General features: G+C 43.3%; 1 protein-coding gene across 1 annotated transcript in view; it reads right to left on the bottom strand.

Moving 5' to 3' along the window:
• The window catches only part of CIST1 (colon, intestine and stomach enriched 1), a 90,762-nt gene extending 72,872 nt beyond the window's left edge, over window positions 1–17,890 (bottom strand). Inside the window, exons 1-2 of the mRNA XM_068233777.1 lie at window positions 17,858–17,890; window positions 16,382–16,510 (exon numbers count right to left, since the gene is read on the bottom strand). Of these exons, the coding sequence (XP_068089878.1) occupies window positions 16,382–16,451 (70 nt within the window). The 5' untranslated portion in view covers window positions 16,452–16,510; window positions 17,858–17,890. The remainder of the gene's footprint in view (window positions 1–16,381; window positions 16,511–17,857) is intronic.
• Window positions 17,891–21,434: the final 3,544 nt, after the last annotated feature.

Genomic DNA, 21,434 nt, shown 5'->3' with positions numbered 1-21,434 from the left:
GGAGACGGAAAGGCAGGGAGGGGAAGGAACTGGTCTCACCATAGATCATAAAAAAACCAAAATAAATAAAAACATCAGGTAAAAATAACAACCCCTGACGGCATCGCCAATGGTTTACAAAGACAGAAGCATAGGCCAACAAGATCACGGCCAACACCCTTGAAGCATCAAAATTAAACACAAAAACTCAAATCATAATCTCGATTCAAACCCCCTCGACCCATGACCCCCAGGCGTTTAATCCACCAAGCTTCTCTACGTGCTAGTTCTTGTTTGCGGCTCAATTTACCTCGCCAATCAAGGGGAACACTATCGATTACTTGGACTCTCATTTGTGAAATGTTATGCCGTGCCTCTGTGAAATGACTGGACACTGTCTGGGTAGAATCCTTGTTACGGATGGCAGTCTTGTGACCCGACATCCTAACTTTAAGAGGTTTGGTCGTCATCCCAACATACCCAAGACCACATGGGCATACAATCAAGTAAACTACATAACTCGAGTCACAAGAGTACCGTCCCCTAACAACAAATCTTGTACCTCTAGAAGGGTGAGTAAAAGTACCACCTCTAGTGATATGACTGCATAAATGACAACTAAGGCAGGGATAGGTACCTTTCTTAGCATTATCAGGAAGCCTGTCCCTTGACACCCGGTGATGAAAAACCTTATCCCTGACAGTGGGGGCTCTCTTAAAAGACAAGAGAGGAGGGTAACGGAACTCGGGAATACGTGGGAAGGCCCCTTGTAAGAGGTGCCAATGTTTACGAATGGCCTTACCTATAGCTTCACTACAAGTATTAAAGGTAGACACAAATGGCATACGATGTTGTTTTGGTTGTCTCTTACCACGTCTACGCTGATCAGAAAGAGTATCAGAGGGGTATCCTCTTGCTCTAAATTTAGATCTAAGGGCCTCTTGTTGTTCCTCTCGTTTGATAGGGTCGGATACAATCCTCGAAACACGGGTCATCTGGCCAGAAGGAATAGCATTCTTGATGCCAATTGGATGAAAGCTATTAAAGTGTAAAAGAGAGTTTCTATCAGTAGGTTTTACATAAAGTGTTGACTCTACCTTACCCGATGTACAGGTAATCCGGGTATCAAGGAACACAGCCTCCTCCTTACTGCTATGCTCAGTAAATTTAATGGTTGGACATTTAGAATGAAGAGAACCAATAAATTCAATTAGGGTCGAATGTGGCCCCTCCCACAAACAAAAAATATCATCTATATAACGCCACCAGCACTTAGCGTGCTGGTGGAAGAGTGGGTGGGTATAAACAAAACTTACTTCGTATAAACCCATAAATAAACCAGCATAGGAAGGGGCCACATTCGACCCCATGGCTGTCCCCCGTTGTTGTATGTAGAAGGAACCCTGAAAGGAAAAATAGTTAAATCTCAAAATAACATTCAATAATTCAATAATGAAATTACGTTGTGCACTGGATAAATCTGTCTGTTGCATCAAGTACCAATCGACCGCCTCCACACCTCCATCATTTTTGTTTGTGGGAGGGGCCACATTCGACCCTAATTGAATTTATTGGTTCTCTTCATTCTAAATGTCCAACCATTAAATTTACTGAGCATAGCAGTAAGGAGGAGGCTGTGTTCCTTGATACCCGGATTACCTGTACATCGGGTAAGGTAGAGTCAACACTTTATGTAAAACCTACTGATAGAAACTCTCTTTTACACTTTAATAGCTTTCATCCAATTGGCATCAAGAATGCTATTCCTTCTGGCCAGATGACCCGTGTTTCGAGGATTGTATCCGACCCTATCAAACGAGAGGAACAACAAGAGGCCCTTAGATCTAAATTTAGAGCAAGAGGATACCCCTCTGATACTCTTTCTGATCAGCGTAGACGTGGTAAGAGACAACCAAAACAACATCGTATGCCATTTGTGTCTACCTTTAATACTTGTAGTGAAGCTATAGGTAAGGCCATTCGTAAACATTGGCACCTCTTACAAGGGGCCTTCCCACGTATTCCCGAGTTCCGTTACCCTCCTCTCTTGTCTTTTAAGAGAGCCCCCACTGTCAGGGATAAGGTTTTTCATCACCGGGTGTCAAGGGACAGGCTTCCTGATAATGCTAAGAAAGGTACCTATCCCTGCCTTAGTTGTCATTTATGCAGTCATATCACTAGAGGTGGTACTTTTACTCACCCTTCTAGAGGTACAAGATTTGTTGTTAGGGGACGGTACTCTTGTGACTCGAGTTATGTAGTTTACTTGATTGTATGCCCATGTGGTCTTGGGTATGTTGGGATGACGACCAAACCTCTTAAAGTTAGGATGTCGGGTCACAAGACTGCCATCCGTAACAAGGATTCTACCCAGACAGTGTCCAGTCATTTCACAGAGGCACGGCATAACATTTCACAAATGAGAGTCCAAGTAATCGATAGTGTTCCCCTTGATTGGCGAGGTAAATTGAGCCGCAAACAAGAACTAGCACGTAGAGAAGCTTGGTGGATTAAACGCCTGGGGGTCATGGGTCGAGGGGGTTTGAATCGAGATTATGATTTGAGTTTTTGTGTTTAATTTTGATGCTTCAAGGGTGTTGGCCGTGATCTTGTTGGCCTATGCTTCTGTCTTTGTAAACCATTGGCGATGCCGTCAGGGGTTGTTATTTTTACCTGATGTTTTTATTTATTTTGGTTTTTTTATGATCTATGGTGAGACCAGTTCCTTCCCCTCCCTGCCTTTCCGTCTCCCTCCCTTCTCCTTCCCCTTCCTCTCCTTCCCCCCCCTCCCTCTTCCCCCCCTCCCTCCCCCTCCCTCTCCCTTTTTCCTTGCCTTCCATCCCTTTCTTTCCTTCCCCCTCTTTTGCCAAAATTTGGTGCTCTCCACAGTGTGGGCCGACTGTTTCCTCTTTGATGTGGCCTTAACTGGGCTTGTCTTTATGATTAATCACATGCTTCCTTTGTGAGGCTTTAGGACTTTTTAAGCTGGCCACACTGGGGAGAGGCCTAGGATACTTTTTTGGTAAATTTACGCATCCGGTGACGCATGCGTAAATTTTTACGCGTACGACACGCGTTGACGTCATTTTTGTGTTCCGGAAGCTTTTATGCGTATTTTCATGCGTATTTTTGTCCGCATGCGTATTTCGGTTACGCGACCAGCGTTCCTATTGGTCTACCATGGATCACATGATTTAGAGCAGTTCCCCATCAGGTCCTCACCCCCTGTCAGGCATTCTCATTGGATGTTGCGATTTCAAACTCATTGGTTGATTGTGTAACTGACCACTATTTAAAGGAGGTGTGTTTTATGTTTAGTGATAGCAGTATGGCTTGACAAAGGACGTCAAGTTCGAAACAGCGGGCTGTCGCCATTGCTACATTTTTGATCATTGACTGAATGTCATTTTAATGACGTTTGAATAAAGAGCTATTTTACTACATTTGGTGGTGCCAGCTTCGTGGAATTTTTTGTTACTGGGTCACCTGGTACTGTGACCATGAGCTAAGGCACACAGAGGTCTTCTTGCATGGGTGCTTCTCCATTTTTGTGAATAGTTCATAATGTGCCAAATGTTTTAGTGGGTAACAGGTCTGGACGCGTACGTTAAAAAAGGGCGCCGGGAAAAAAGGCCGCACGGTTTTAAACGATAAGCATAATAAAAAATTGTGCTATATTTCGTTTAAAAATAATGTTTTATAAAGTTATAAATCATTAAATAATGTGTATGAAATCGGCAATTGTAAAAACGTTAATCTTCCCTGTTTAATAAGTGAAATTTATAATAACGTTTTAGAAAACATTAATAAGAATGTTAGTAAAGCTATACCTAACCCTACTCTCACACAGAACCCTCCCTGTACCTATCCCTAACCCCTAGACCCCCCTGATGGTGCCTAAACCTAAGACCCCCCTGGTGGTGCCTAAACCTAAGACCCCCCTGGTGGTGCCTAAACCTAAGACCCCCCCTGGTGGTGCCTAAACCTAAGACCCCCCCCTGGTGGTGCCTAAACCTAAGACGCCCTGGTGGTGCCTAAACCTAAGACCCTCCTGGTGGTGCCTAAACCTAAGACCCCCTGTGATAAGCATTAATAACGTTTTAAAAAATATTGTGCGGTTTTTTGTTTAAAAATAATGTTTTGAAAAAGAAAAATTTTACAATTTTTCGTTTAAAAATGTTTTTAAAAATATTGTACTGTTTTTCGTTTAAAAATAATGTGTAAAAAATTATAAATCATTAAATAATGTGTAATCATGAGAAGCAGTTATAAAGCATTAAAAATCTCCAGGCGCCGCTTTTAAAACGTTATTTTTCTCCGGCGCCCTTTTTTCCAGTTGGGCGCCGATTAAACGATATTTATTATGGGAGTGAATGGCGGCGCCCTTTTTGTCCACCTGCCTCATGCTCCCAAATTTCCTGCTTCCGGTCTGGACTTCAGACAAGCCCAGTTTATAGTCTGCACTCTTACTTTAGAGCCATGCTTTTAGTAATTTTTCTTTAGCTAATTGCCGAGTAGTCCTTTAGAGAAGATGAAAAATGATCACCGGGGAGAACAACTCAGGAGGAAATGTTAATTGGGTAAGGGCCACTGCTGCATACACAAATCTAATCTGGCACTGTACCTGTGCCTCCTCATCTACAGACTTCCCATCTGTACAAAAGCCAGGTGTGTAACTGGGTCCAACGCTAGTCTGGAGAGCGGCACGCAGATTGAAACTCCCAGGAGTCAGTCATACAGAGCTGTTTGGGAGTTGAAGCGGAGTGGAGGTATTATCCTATTAAGATCCTAAGCGGACCCATTGAGGAGGCGGTGTATTCATCAAGGGGGTACCGTGAGTTATGACTATATAGTTACATAGTTATTTTGGTTGAAAAAAGACATACGTCCATCGAGTTCAACCAGCACAAAGCACAACACCAGCCTGCACCCCCACATATCCCTGTTGATCCAGAGGAAGGCGAAAAAACCCTTACAAGGCATGGTCCAATTAGCCCCAAAAGGGAAAAATTCCTTCCAGACTCCAGATGGCAATCAGATAAAATCCCTGGATCAACATCATTAGGCATTACCTAGTAATTGTAGCCATCGATGTCTTTCAATGCAAGGAAAGCATCTAAGCCCCCTTTAAATGCAGGTATAGAGTTTGCCATAACGACTTCCTGTGGCAATGCATTCCACATCTTAATCACTCTTACTGTAAAGAACCCTTTCCTAAATAAATGGCTAAAACGTTTTTCCTCCATGCGCAGATCATGTCCTCTAGTCCTTTGAGAAGGCCTAGGGACAAAAAGCTCATCCGCCAAGCTATTATATTGCCCTCTGATGTATTTATACATGTTAATTAGATCCCCTCTAAGGCGTCTTTTCTCTAGACTAAATAAACCCAGTTTATCTAACCTTTCTTGATAAGTGAGACCTTCCATCCCACGTATCAATTTTGTTGCTCGTCTCTGCACCTGCTCTAAAACTGCAATATCTTTTTTGTAATGTGGTGCCCAGAACTGAATTCCGTATCCCAGATGTGGCCTTACTAGAGAGTTAAACAGGGGCAATATTATGCTAGCATCTCAAGTTTTTATTTCCCTTTTAATGCATCCCAAAATTTTGTTAGCTTTAGCTGCAGCTGCTTGGCATTGAGTACGATTATTTCCTGAGAGTTGATGATTCTGCACAATTTTGTATCATCTGCAAAAATAGCAACATTGCTCACTACTGCATCTACTAGGTCATTAATAAATAAATTGAAGAGCACTGGACCCAGAACAGACCTCTGTGGGACCCCACTGCTAACAGTCTCCCATTTTGAGTACGATCCATTGACCACAACTCTTTGTTTTCTGTCCATTAGCCAGTTCCCTATCCATGCACACAGACTCTTCCCCAGCCCTTGCATACTCAACTTTTGCACCAGACTTTTGTAAGGGACAGTGTCAAAGGCCTTTGCAAAGTCCAAGTATATCACATCTACAGCATTCCCAATATCCATATTAGCATTCACTACCTCATAAAAGCTGAGCATGTTAGTCAAACAGGACCTGTCTTTAGTAAACCCATGTTGATGCTGAGAAATAAGATTATTTTCTAGTATGAAGTCATGTATAGTATCTCTTAGTAACCCCTCCAATAGTTTGCATACAACTGATGTTAAGCTTACAGGTCTATAATTTTCTGGATCTGATTTTTTGCCCTTCTTAAATAATGGGAAAATGTGGGCTGTACGCCAATCCACTGGGACTCTGCCAGTTGAAAGAGAGTCACAAAAGATAAGATAAAGGGGTTTATCTATAACTGAACTTAATTCCCTTAGGACCCGAGGATGCATGCCATCCGGGCCAGGTGCCTTGTCTATTTTTAATTTATTTAGTCTTGCCTTCACTTCTTCCTGCGTTAAGTATTTAATATTACAGTTAGAAGGTTGAGACTCTTCCGCCTCTGTAATTTGCAACAGTGCTGTTTCTTTTGTGAAGACAGAAGCAAAGAAAGCATTTAATAACTCTGCCTTACCTTGGTCATCCACCATTGAGTTCCCACCCTCATCCTTTAGGAGTCCTATACAGTCAACCTTTCTTTTTTTAGAGTTAATGTACTTGTAAGCAGTGGCGTAGCTAAGGAGCTGTGGGCCCCGATGCAAGTTTTACAATGGGGCCCCCCAAGCACTCTATACATAACGATTGATACGGCGCACCAAAACCTGACAATGGCAACTACAGTAACAGAGGTGCAAAAGGGGGTTGGGGAGCAGTTTGTTATTGATTACTGCTATTTAAAGCATCTATAGAAGTGATTTTTACCAGCACAGGACCAATAGAGAGCGAATACTGATGTTCAGGGAGGGCCCTATGGGGCCCCTCTGGCCCAAGGGCCCCGATGCGGTCGCAACCTCTGCACCCCCTATTGCTACGCCCCTGCTTGTAAAACTTTTTTGGGTTAGATTTGATATCCCTAGCGATTTGTTTTTCAGCTTCAATCTTTGCCTGCCTAATTTCTTTTTTACAATTTTTATTGCACTCCTTATAATTGCTTAGTGCAGCCCCGGTCCCCCCCTGTTTTAAGACCTTATAGGCATTCTTTTTCCTCTTCATTTTATCTTTAACCTTTCTATTCATCCATAGAGGCCTTTTTTTTATTCCTAGATATTTTGTTTCCATATGGGATATACATACTACAATATTGATTGAGTATAAGTTTAAAAGCTTGCCATTTCCCTTCAGTGTCCTCCCCTTGTAGTACGTTATCCCAGTTCACCAAACTTAGTGCCTGCCTAATAGAGATGGGCCGAACGGTTCACCGGCGAACGGTTCCAGGCGAACATCGGGTGGTTCGCCTTCGCCGGCGAACTTTCCCAGAAGTTTGATTCGCCCCATAATGGTCTATGAGGGTCAACTTTGACCCTCTGCATCACAGTCAGCAGGCGCACTGTAGCCAATCCGGCTATACTAAGCCCTGGAGCCCCCCCCTTATATAAGTCAGACTCCGGCGGCCATTAGCCTCACTCGTGTGCCTGCTAGAGACAGAATAGGGACAGCTGCTGCAGACTTGTTCTCCTAGGGACAGATTAGTCAGGCTCTTGCCTTCTTAGCTTGCTTAGCTGAATCTTATTGCTATAATAGCGCCCCAGAAAAGCTCTTTTCAGAGCTCATCCTGCTCGTGTGATCAATTTTTTTTTCTGTGTTTGAAACAGACACTTGTGTTTTTTAGACAGCATTGCTAATTCATACTGTGTGTCCCACTGCCAGCAGCAGCAGCACATTCAGTGACTACTACCTGTGTGTGTGAGACACTGGTTTTGCTTAGACAGCATTGCTAATTCATAATGTGTGTGTCCCACTGCCAGCAGCCCACCAGCATTCAGCAGCACATTCAGTGACACCTGTGTGTGTGACAGGGAGCTGCACATTGTACTACCTACCCAGTACTGCATTTACCTACTACTAGTACCTGTTGTGTTTAGTTAACCCACCTCATCACTGCATACACCTACGTTTGTGTTGAGTGAACCCACCTCTCTGCACATAACTACCTTTTGCATTCAGTGAACTCACCTCACTGCATATCTACCTTTTCTGTTGAGTCAACTCACCTCACAGCATGTAACTACGTTTGTGTTGAGTGAACTCAGCTGACTGCATCTAACTACCTGTTGTGTTCAGTGAACTCACCTCACTGCATATATAACTACCTTTGGGTTGAGTGAACTCACCTCACTGCACATAGCTACCTTTTGTGTTCAGTGAACTCACCTCACTGCATATATAACTACCTTTGGGTTGAGTGAACTCACCTCACTGCATATATAGCTACCTTTGGGTTGAGTGAACTCACCTCACTGAATATCTACCTTTTCTGTTGAGTGAACTCACCTCACTGCATATACCTAGCTTCCCCCCGAGATGGACAAAATGGACAAATGAGGTAGAGGAAGAGGTAGAGGAAGACCCAGAGGAAGGCCACCTGGCACTGGCAGGTCTGTGCGAGGTGGTGTTGCTGTGATTTCGCGCGGACCTGGACCAAAGTACAGTGCTCAGAAGAAGGCACGTGCCATCACTTTCCAAAATTGTGAGGACATGCTTGAGTATTTAACACAGAAGACCTCATCTCCAGCAGCCAGTGCTACCAGCGCTAGTACAAGCACCACATCCGCTGCATTTGACATTTCGCAGGAGTTATTTGGTGGTGGTGGTGGTGAAATCACTGATTCACAGCTACTACTGCAACAACAAGGAGAAGGTGCAGGTACACCACCTCATACGTCTGAGTTAGTTCATTGTGGTCAGACCAAATTTGATCAGCTGGACAGTCACTGTTCTGTCATTCAGCTACATCAGCCGGGCGACCATATGGGCTGAAAAGCCACCATCACCTGCACTCTCGTCATGGTGCGCACCAGTCCAGCACGCCCGTCACTACACAAACGGCTGTTTGCAGTCACTGCATACCTTTCACTGCATCTGTGACTGCACATTATACCTGGCAGTCAGTGCATAACTTGCACTTGAATGGATACAGTTTTAAACCATTTAAAAACACAACCATCTACATTTTCAAACAATTTAAAAATACAACCATCTACATTTTCAAACAATTTAAAAATACAATCATCTACATTTTCAAACAATTTAAAAATACAACCATCTACATTTTCAAACAATTTAAAAATACAACCATCTACAATTGAAAAAAAAAGGCAAAAAACTTGCCCTCCGTAAAACATTCTTGGCAAATGCTTTCGACTTGGTTTGTCTTCCGCTGGGTCAAGGGTCCATCTGATCACAGATGCCTGGTCTGCAAAGCACGGTCAGGGCAGCTACAGCATGGGTCTCAGCAGGCTCCCACTTCGGGCCGGAATCCAACCATCATTCCCCGCCCATTACCCGTGGTGACAATGTCAGACTTGCCCGCCTCCATATGATTCTCGTGAAAGGAATGTGGTGTCATCTTTGCCCGCCATAACTGGTTCTCGTTAAAGGATTTAAAGTACATTCATTTCAAATACAGCAAGCCCTCGATAGTCCTCCTGTATTGTTATTTTTGGTCACTACCTCGGGGCGGGCGTGCATGCCTGCCTGCTGCCCTCCTTGCCTGTGTAGTGGTAGCCGTTGCTCAGGCTCCACACCGGATTCCATCCCTCATTCCCCGGCCATTACCCGGGGTCACAAATGGCAGACTTGCCCGCCTCCATATGATTCTCGTGAAAGGAATGTGGTGTCATCTTTGCCTGCCATAACTGCTTCTCGTTAAAGGATTTAAAGTACATTAATTTCAAATACAGCAAGCCCTCGATAGTCCTCCTGTATTGTTATTTTTGGTCACTACCTCGGGGCGGGCGTGCATGCCTGACTGCTGCCCTCCTTGGATGTGTAGTGGTAGCCGTTGCTCAGGCTCCACACCGGATTCCATCCCTCATTCCCCGGCCATTACCCGGGGTCACAACGCCAGACTTGCCCGCCTCCATAGGACTCTCATTGTAGCGGTACTGAACAAGTACCGCTACAAGTAGAAAATGTAATTTAAAAACAAAACGTAAGCTTTTTAACAATGCCATGGAAAGTTGAGAAGGCAGTCACAAATTACCTGACATCACTGAGTGAGGAAGAGCAATCTTACCATGTTGCGCAGTAGTCCAGCATGGCCGTCACTACACAAACAGCTGGTAACTTGCGGTGCGTTACACAGTTAGTTTGGTGCGTCAGTGTGAAGCAGTACTCTAATTACACTTTTTTATATTGGACAAGATTAGCGCTCAACAGGACTAGCTGAATTTAAGCCACATATATATCCAATACCGTATTTTCCCAGTGGCTCAAGTAAATACAATGAAATTGCATTCAAACAAATGGCCTAGTTTCCAGGACCTAAACTTAAAACAATGTGTTAGACCTTCACCTCACTTCCCACAAGTTCTATGCGGGATGTAAATGGGCTAATTAAGTGTCCACCATAAATTATTGCATAATTATTATTCAGCTGAAGGTCCAAGTTATAGAGTCCTAAAAATGAAAAAAGTCTTAATTTCAATCAAAGTTCTTAGTTGATGTGCTTGAATCCTTGATGACCCTTCAAACGCTATCCTTACTACAGTAAAACGATTATGCTCACCAGATTTCAATGCCAATTACAACAGTTGGCATCAAACACGAGCGGCCCAGCCAGTGAATCTCAGCAGCTCTTCCAATATGTCTCCAACCGTATGCAGGTCATATAGGAAAGGAAAGAAAACCTCTATGGCGTAGTATGTTTATTTTTCCACCGCAAAGTGCTCAGCACACACTGCCTCACATTACGTGACCCAGCACCATATAATCCTCCTCATAAAAATGCAACAGGTGGCCTCTTACCAGACTATATGGCTGACCCCACTAGACCAGCATCAATAGTTGTTAAACCAGCTTGAATCTGTTACTCCAGCATATGTGACTCCATAGCACCTTTAAACTTAGACAGAGACTCGCATAGCATAATACTGTTTAATTCCAGGTAAAAATAATTAAAAGTGCACTCACAGAAGACGAATAAAATTGTGCATATCAGATAAGAACATCCACGTGGCACAGCGTCTCCCTCTGTGGTTTGGCTAATTACACTCCCTGATTGATGTATATACACATGCAAGATGTTTGAAAGCACGTTAGGCTTGCAATTTAGCATTCAATGTGATTTCTGCCCTTAAAACGCTGTTTTGCTTCACATCCAGATTTTTCCCTGGGACTTTTGGCGTGTATCCCACTCCGCCAGGTGTTAGACCCCTTGAAACATCCTTTCCAATACTTTTGGGGCCAGCATAATTTTTTCTATTTTTCAAAGTTCGCCTCCCCATTGAAGTCTATTGCGGTTCGCGAACTTTTTCGCGAACCGAACCTTCTGCGGAAGTTCGCGAACCCGGTTCGCGAACCTAAAATCGGAGGTTCGGCCCATCACTACTGCCTAATTTGATTGAACTTTGCTTTTCTAAAATTCATAGTTTTAGTGGTCCCGCTGCCCCGTGGCCTATCAGTCACCAGATCAAACGTTATCATGCTGTGATCACTATTTCCCAAATGTTCTTGAACCTGCACATTTGATACATTATCTGGTCTATTAGAAATGATCTAATTATAACTATTTGAAAGTTATCTGGCACGGATTGAACTGCTATAACGGTAACACGTGCAGACATTAGTATAAGTGACATCCTGCTATATATGTCAGGAGCTGACCACTTCTTGCCAATGATGATTGAAGGATTGAGGTTGATGGTTAATTACTGAACATTTTTTTAGGGGGTATTTTTAGGAAGGTACATCCAACGTTGGATTCATTTTTTTAGAGATTAGAGAGGCCTCTCTAAGGTATAAATGTATGAAGAGTGTGCATGGTTATTAACCTGGATTCATGTGTTTTATTTTTATTTTAAAATATTTTTTGGAGATATCAATAAAATATTGAAGTGATCTAGGGCGTGTCAGTAGTATATAATTTGATAAATTATGCAATTTGAGGGTTAAGGGATCCCTCTACATGACACGCAGCTTGTTGTAGGAGATTTTTCCAGCGTCGGAGAGTGTGTTTTGTACAATTAATTTTGCCCCCCCCAAACACTCTATACATAACAAATCATATGGCGTACCAAAACCTGCTGTGGACAGCCTTTGGCTCAAGGGCCCAATGTGGTCACAACCTCTGCACCCCCTATTGCTACACCACTGTGTGTCGGGTGCTTTAGAAGAGGGGAAGAAGGCAATTTTTTCCTTAAAAGTGAAGGGAAAATGGATGTGATTCACCTAATCCTGGGTCGTTATACTGCACATATAAATGTATCATATAGCATTCAGCAATTCTGCTTATTTTTACAAAACTGTGTTTTGGCTATTATCAGGCAGAAGTAAGCAAATATTTTAGCTACATTAAATTAAACGTTGTAACAATGAAAATGAAAACATAACATGCATACCCACTGAAAACACACTTGCTTTCTTTTTGTTAAGCAAAGAGTGCAATAAAATGAAACAATATTTACCTCTCTTATCTGCATGCAAGATATCAATAAGGTCCCAACCCTGACTCGCCCTACAGTTTCTCCTGTAAGACTGGTTTTAGGCAACACAATTAGCTTAGTGCTAAAGGCCGTAAGAACGCTGTACTTGTAAGGACTGGAAGATCTCTCGTCTTCCTTCAGTCCCTATGCCCCCAATCTGACACCACGCACTTTACTTAAAGACAAGCCCCCATGTTAACGGGTGACAAAGTTATGCCTACGCAACTACAGTTACCCCCAGGACTTCAGCATGCAAAGTATAGGTACTGAGGCCAGGAAGACTTGAGTACCACCAGAACTCAGTGAGCTGTGAAACAGGCAAATATTGTAGTCAAACAGTCCAGGGTCATACACAGTAATAATAATTGCAGTATTTGTATAGCGCCTTTCTCCTGTTGAACTCAAAGCGCTTGCGAGGCAGCCACTAGAGCGCACTCAGTAGGCAGTAGCAGTTAAGGAGACTTGCCCAAGAAACTCCTTACTGAATAGGTGCTGGCTTACTGAACAGGCAGAGCCGAGATTTGAACCCAGGTCTCCTGTGTCAGAGGCAGAGCCCTTAACCATTACACTATCCAGCCACTACAAATGACCAAATTCAAAAAAGAGAGTATCTGGACACCAGCGGTAGCAAAGCAAATCCCCAGTTTATTTCATTCTCCGGAAATTGATACAGACAAAGTGTATGCAGCTGCATGATTGTTACTGGTGTGATTCAGACACTACTGCAGCCAAACAGATCAGCAGAGCTTCCAGGCAACTGGGATTGTTTAAAGGAAATAAATATGGCAGCCTCCATATTCTTCTCACTTCAGTTGTCCTTCAAAGGGAACCCGAGGCGAGAGGAACATGGAGGCTGGCATGTTTATTTCCTGTTAAACAGTACCATTTGCCTGGCTTTCCTGCTGATCCTCTGCCTCTAATACTTTAAAGAAAACCTGTAACCCCCCCCCCCCCCCAAAAAAAACCCTCTCTTACCTCGGAAAGGGGGAAGCCTCTGGATCCTAACAAGGCTTCCCCCATCGTCCTCTGTCCTGGCAATCCAGTGCTGTGACCCTCCTCCCCCCCCCCCCCAAACAGCGGCGAGGTAAATAACTTACCTACCATGATCCAGCAAAGGCGCAGTAGCAGAGCTCATCGTTTGGGTTAAGGTGGAAATAGTCGAGCCAGATCATATCCACTCTACTTTCCTTTGTGTCTGTGCAGGAGAGCAGATACGATCGGGCTCGGCTATTTCCACCTTAGCCCGAACGAAGTGCTGCTACTGTGCAGGAGCACAGTAGGTAATTATTACAGGGCAAGAGCAGAACTTGTCAAGCTTTGTCAAGGAGCACTAGATTCCCCCAGCTACAGAGGACGGGAAAGCCACATTGGGACCCTGAGGCTTCCCCCACCCGAGGTAAGTATGCCCCAGAGGTTTTTGTTTTTTGTTATAAAGTCTTTTTAAGCCATAGACCCTGAACAAGCATGCGGATCAGATGCCTATGACAAAAATCTGACAAGATTAGCTAGGTGCTTATTTCAGGTGTGTGATTTAGACCCTACAGACCAAAAGGATTACAAGAATTGCCAGGCAACTGGTATTGCTTAAAAGGAAATAAATATGGCAGCCTCCATATCCCTCTCACCTCAGTTGTCCTTTAACTCTGCCCTAGTCAATCACTTCCTGGTTCAGAAATGGACCCGGAGAGCGTAGGCTGGCTGTGTAACACACACATGTCGCCTAGAAAGACGCAATCTGTATGCCAGGAGTCGAGCTCCTTTCTGCACCGTAGATTACTAACAACCCACTGGAACCAGGCTGAGGTGAGATCGTGACAGTACTTATATGGGTTTTGCACAAAATGCAGTCCCTGAATGTCAGCATACTTCTGCTCACTTATTCATAGATGGTGAAACTGGATTCTGACCTCAGCTGCACTTTAACAGTGCTCTATCCTAAGGCTCCTTTTACACTATGTCCATTGCGTTGCGTCGCAAATCACAATATCACTGCATCACAACACTATTTCTATGGAGTTATCACTCTGATTGTGGTGTGTTGCACTCTGTGGAGGTAATGGTCAGCATACAGAGCATTTACAGGGCAACGTGCACATTAACATTGGCAGTGAGGCAAACTTTCTTTGTACTGCATGTCTCACTGTGTGATCGCACCTAACTGTACCGCACAATGCAATTTTCAGATTTCAGATACGATGCATTGCGATCTTATCACAGAGCAACATGCACAGTGTGATAGGAGTCGTGTAGTATCTGTGAATGGAAGTAAAACACACTTGGGTAGACTTATCACAACAAAAGCAAGGAAAACTGGAGAAAAACTGGAGCAAATGTGGAGCAGGTGGCCAGAGCTTGAACTAATTATTAATTTATATAGAGCCAACATATTCTGTGATGCTGTACAACAGACAGTACGTAGAACATAAAGTTGCATGAACAATGATGAGATACAGAAAATACCAAGCTGGGCAGCTCAGCTTGTGAACTGGGCCCACAGGGGAAGATGGAGTGGCTTTTGGAAGGGTGAATGATGAGCTCTGGCACCTTTAAACAAGCTTGGGGGGGGTACTCATCTTCTCTCCGAGAAGATAAATTTCAGAAACATCCTTGATGCACGCCGTGCGGTACATTCACGGCCCTGCAAAGTTCACAGGATGCACCAGGGCAGTGAATGCAAGTCTGCAGTGGCGTGCAGCCGCCCCTTGCTCCCGTTTTCCCACACGCGATCAACGCTGTTATATTCATATAATATAATATAATAATATTATATTCGGCTTGCTGTATCATTAGTTATGGCAGAGCAAGCAATCCTTTTCCATTGTCTTATCAAATTATTGCCTTATTAATGGATCCTCATCAGTGGTCAGAGGTCAACAGTGAGGGGCAAGAGACTTAACTTCTAGAGAGTGTGACTTTCCACTCATTGAACACTAGACATAGACATAGCAGCATCCCTTACCTACTGATTTGATCACCCATCATCTATAAGGATAGATTGGTCCCAATTGAAGCAAATCATAATTGTGGTACAGTAATGCATTCTACACTATTCTAACCTGCATTTGGTTTGATTCGTGTTTGTAATTGTGACTGTGTGAATGTAATCATAATTATTAATTTATAAAGCACCAAAATATTCAGTGGAGCTGTATGGAGTAACCAACAAACATGGGGTACATAATAATACAAAAAATGGTATACACAAAATATAGACACTGGTACATAATACAGAATTGGTAGACATAGTAATTACAGTGACACATGTAACATGACAAACAAAATGTATGGATTACATGCTTTTTAAGTTGCAGCACACTGGAATTATGTGACCACATGAATGAAAACAAACAGTAAGTAAACGGAAAAAGCAAAATATATACTATAGCTCAAAACCATACTGATGTATGTTGTAAAGAGATCACACTGTTTCATTGTTTTATTGTGCTTTTTAAACACATATCTTAATCGTAATTAAAGCTTTAGGAATTACATTAGTTGTTGATAACATTCACCAGGAAATAGTAACTAAATGCATGCTTGGAAGGGACATTCAGTGAGCACTGCTAACTCTCACAAAGCACAACAATGAGTGTGGAGGCTGCAGGTTTTAAGAAGTTGATGTGGCTCCTGTGGTGTTGCGTTCCATCCCTCCTGCCCACCACCATCATCCCTCCTTGCCTTCTCAGGAGAGCTGGGTGCCACCACTGGAAAGTCAACTGTGCTTGATGAATCAGACACTAGTGGAAAGACAACCTAACTCCACTTCACAGTGAGGAACTATAAAATCATATCCACCCAAATGCTATACATTCTATAAATAGATGACTCCGTAAAGTTAAAGACTACTACAAATTAAAATGTTCATTAGTAAAACTTTAAACGTGTTACCTTGTGTTGATTCTGAGTTCCCTAGTATTAGCACAAGTAGAAGCGTGAAGAGATTATGAAGTTCAGCCATGGTAGAAAGTGTAGTCTGACAGCTGTTTGACAAATGACTTCTCACCACGTCTGTGTATCCTAGTGGAAAGGATATGAACAGGTGTAATCTGAGAACAGGTAATACCTACACTTAACTCTTTGTTGATGTGCAGAAAAGCAAAACAGAATAACAAAGCTACTTATGTAAATAGGAAGTTGATTTTTATTTTTTTTTCTGTGGAAATGACTGTCCATTTTTCTTGCTCACCCGACAGCTACCTGTTAGCAATCATGTAGATCCTTACTTTATTTGTATGCTCTGCAAAGCAATTTCAGATAACAATAGAATCCATTAGTGAAAATGCTAGTTAAGCCAGTTAAGCTACGTACAGCTTTTGCATGTTAAACAATCATTCATGATCATCTTGTGCAAAAATCTAGGTTCTCTACCGTTGCCTCACAATGTTGTTTAGCAATCCATGATGACAGATTGCTTGCTATACAACAAATCACCAATGAGGACTACTTTTATATATTGTTCTTTCTGTCACAGGGTGCTGCACGCTGTTCCCCACTCATTATTCCCTCTTTCCCTTTCATAGAACATAACAAGATGCTTGGCTATAGTCGAGCAGCGTGTGATCACTTATGGTGACTTCATTCAGGTTGACAGAAGTTAAATGTCTGTTGATTTTGGCAATTACTCCAGTTAGCTATACATTTTCAGTAAAAAAAGAAAACAACTTTGCATTTAGTTTTACACCAATCAGCCACAACATTAAAAACACTGGAAGGGAATATAAAAATATTGGTTATCTCCTAGTAAAGGAACCTTTCAAAAGGTGGGAATTTAAGGAACAAGTTAACAGTTATTGACAGAAGTGTATTGGGAGCAGGAAAAATGGGCAAACATACGGATCAGCTTTGACAATGGCTAAATTGTGATAGCTAGACAACTGTGTCAGAAAGACTCTAGAATTGTAGGTCTTATGGGGTGTTCCAGCCCATCTGATCCAGTCCCACAAACGGTTGAGAAACTTGGTGCTGTTCCCTGTGTTTTACCTCTGCTTTCCTTGTCCCGCCTGTGTGCCGTCTGTGTGCCACCTCTGTTCCCCTTGTGATGCCTGTGTGGTGGTGGTGTAAGTCTGTGGCCATGGCAGACATGAGGCCTGGAGTAATTAGCTTGCACCAGGGTAATAATATAATTTTTGTTTGGGTAGACAATTGAAAGTAGGACTAAATTAGATCCTGTGTCCCGCCCCTTCACTGGCTTGGAGTGAGCCTGCAGCCGCCAGTAGGCTGCAGGCAGACTCTCTTCCGGAGACCTGGGCAGCACTGAGCAGCTTCCTGAGACAGGCAGTGGCCGGATCACTCAGCTCAGCCGCCAACAAACAACCGATCCAACCCCCCCCATCTTCCCCAGAGAGCAGGAACACGGTCACTCACCTCTCTCCAAGCTTCCAGCGCTTAAGCTTCCTCTGTCCCTGCTCTGTCAGCCACCACCGTGCATCACTCTCACCTGCTGGCGTCTCTCTCACATGTGACTCGCTGGCACATTACCGGCGAGTAACATGCAGGGGAATTGCCAGCAAGAGAGAGCGATGCACAGCAGCGGCTGAAGGAGGAGATGGTGGAGGATTAGTTGGAGGTGCCTGACCTTTCTGCAGAGGAAGAGCATGACAGTGCAGCTTCACTCGTCCAAAGCTGGAGAGATGAGGAGAGTCAGCAGCAAGCAGAGGATGAGCAGGTTCTACAGTAGGGATGGGCTGCACCTTAATGGGGAGAGTGCAGCTGCATTGGGGGAGAAGATGGCTAAACGGTTGGAGGAGATTTTAAACTAGGATCTGGGGGGAGGCGGGAGGATAAAGTCTCAATATGTAGACAAGATAAGGTAAAAAGACAGTGGGAGCCTAACATTATGGGGGGTGGAGAGGGGGGTGGGGACAGTGTAAAGATTAAGGAGGTTGGTAAAACTTCAAGTAGCCCATTTCAGGTAAACAAAATTGGTAAATGTGGTGGTAAAAATATAAAGTGCATGGTAACCAATGCTCGGAGCCTTGCAAATAAAATAGACGAACTAGAGTTCATTCTGAATGACAAAGGCTATGACATTGTGGGAATAACCGAGACATGGATGGATGAAAGCCATGACTGGATAGCTAATTTAAAGGGATACAATGTGTTTAGGAGGGATAGAACAGGGAAAAAGGGTGGAGGGGTTTGTCTCTTTGTTAAGAATTATTTTACAGCTGTCCTCAACAATGAGATGGAGGAAGATTGCGAAGATGTGGAGTCCGTTTGGGTAAATATTCATGGTGGATATAAAAGTTGCCAATTGCTTATTGGGGTGTGCTACAGACCACCTCATATTAATGAAGCTGCAGAACTGCGATTACTACAGCAAATTGAAAAAGCTGCAAGTAAAAATGATGTCATAGTTATGGGCGACTTCAACTTTCCAGACATTGACTGGGGTATTGAGGCTACCCATTCTGGTAAAAGCAGCAGATTTCTGGCAGCACTACAGGACAATTACTTGACTCAAATGGTAACGGAACCAACTAGGGGAAATGCGTTACTGGATCTGATCATTTCTAATAGACCAGATAATGTATCAAATGTGCAGGTTCAAGAACATTTGGGAAATAGTGATCACAACATGATAGCGTTTGATCTGGTGACTGATAGGCCACGGGGCAGCGGGACCACTAAAACTATGAATTTTAGAAAAGCAAAGTTCAATCAAATTAGGCAGGCACTAAGTTTGGTGAACTGGGATAATGTACTACAAGGGGAGGACACTGAAGGGAAATGGCAAGCTTTTAAACGTATTCTCAATCAATATTGTAGTATGTATATCCCATATGGAAACAAAATGTCTAGGAATAAAACAAGGCCTCTATGGATGAATAGAAAGGTTAGAGATAAAATGAAGAGGAAAAAGAATGCCTATAAGCTCCTAAAACAGGAGGGGACCGAGGCTGCACTAAGCAATTATAAGGAGTGCAATAAAAATTGTAAAAAAGAAATTAGGCTGGCAAAGATCGAAGCTGAAAATCAAAACGCTAGGGATATCAAATCTAACCCAAAAAAGTTTTACAAGTACATCAACTCTAAAAAAAAGAAAGGTTGACTGTATAGGAATCCTAAAGGATGAGGGTGGGAACTCAATGGTGGATGACCAAGGTAAGGCAGAGTTAATAAATGCTTTCTTTGCTTCTGTCTTAAAAATAGACAAGGCACCTGGCCCGGATGGCATGCATCCTCGGGTCCTAAGGGAATTAAGTTCAGTTATAGATAAACCCCTTTATCTTATCTTTTGTGACTCTCTTTCAACTGGCAGAGTCCCAGTGGATTGGCGTACAGCCCACGTTTTCCCATTATTTAAGAAGGGCAAAAAATCAGATCCAGGAAATTATAGACCTGTAAGCTTAACATCAGTTGTATGCAAACTATTGAGGGGTTACTAAGAGATACTATACATGACTTCATAGTAGAAAATAATCTTATTTCTCAGCATCAACATGGGTTTACTAAAGACAGGTCCTGTTTGACTAACATGCTCAGCTTTTATCAGGGGGGCCGCGAGGCATAAAGCGAACCAAGCGGTCGCTTGGGGCCTCAAGATCGTAGGGGCCTCGGCGGCTCAGTGACGTCGGCGTGACGTCACTGTTTTCCCGCAGACCCGCGGGGCTGGCAGAGCAGAGTAGGGCAGGGCTACGGGAAGATGGCCGCCGCCGAAGCCCTGCTCTGGAGACTATGTCTCCAGTACAGGGCTTCGGGTGGCCATCTTCCCGTAGCCCTGATTCAATCAGCGCGGGAGATTGGAGGAGGGAGGGAGCTCCGTGGGAACTGCGCGCCTGAGGAGCCGGCCAGGAGAGGAGACGGGGAGAGAAGACTTCTGCCAGACTGCCAGTGCCAGGTGAGTAAATTCTTTTCTTTTTGCAGCTCTGAAAATGTGCCCTAATTGCGTTTGATTTCTGCTGAACTGTTCCCTAATAGTGTTTGATTTCTGCTGAACTGTGCCCTAATTGTGTTTGATTTCTGCCTAACTGTGCCCTAATTGTGTTTGATTTCTGCTGAACTGTTCCCTAATAGTGTTTGATTTCTGCTGAACTGTGCCCTAATTGTGTTTGATTTCTGCCTAACTGTGCCCTAATTGTGTTTGATTTCTGCTGAACTGTGCCCTAATTGTGTTTGATTTCTGCTGAAAATGTGCCCTAATTGCGTTTGATATCTGCTGAAAATGTGGCCCTAATTGCGTTTGATTTCTGCTGAACTGTGCCCTAATTGCGTTTGATTTCTGCTGAACTGTGCCCTAATTGCATTTGATTTCTGCTGAAAATGTCCCCTAATTGCTTTTGATTTCTGCTGAAATGTGGCCCTAATTGCGTTTGACTTCTGCTGAAAATGTGCCATAATTGCGTTTGATTTCTGCTGAAAATGTGCCCAAATTGCGTTTGATTTCTGCTGAAATGTGGCCCTAATTGCGTTTGATTTCTGCTGAAAATGTGCCATAATTGCGTTTGATTTCTGCTGAAAATGTGCCCAAATTGCATTTGATTTCTACTGAAAATGTGGCCCTAATTGCATTTGATTTCTGCTGCAAATGTGCCATAATTGCGTTTGATTTCTGCTGAAAATGTGCCCAAATTGCGTTTGATTTCTGCTGAAATGTGGCCCAAATTGCGTTTCATTTCTGCTGAAATGTGGCCCAAATTGCATTTCATTTCTGCTGAAATGTGGCCCAAATTCTGTTTGTTTTCTGTTGAAATGTTGCAGAAATTGCGTTTGTTTTCTGCTGAAATGTTGCACAAATTGCGTTTTTTTTTTCTGGTGTCTGTGGTAACTGTTGCTACATTTATTATTTAATGGTCATAGTTGGCTATATTTGCTGTGCTACGGTTAAGCTCCGCCCATACAATGTAATGGCCAATCACCCCCACATCCATTTTCCCCGCAAACAGCCCCGCCCCAATCCGCCCTCCAGCTCCACCCACATGTCATGGCCACGCCCACTTAT

This window comes from Hyperolius riggenbachi, chromosome 1 (assembly GCF_040937935.1).
Source record: "Hyperolius riggenbachi isolate aHypRig1 chromosome 1, aHypRig1.pri, whole genome shotgun sequence".
In the NCBI taxonomy this organism is placed as follows: domain Eukaryota; kingdom Metazoa; phylum Chordata; class Amphibia; order Anura; family Hyperoliidae; genus Hyperolius; species Hyperolius riggenbachi.
This window is presented reverse-complemented; position numbering and strand designations above follow the sequence as displayed.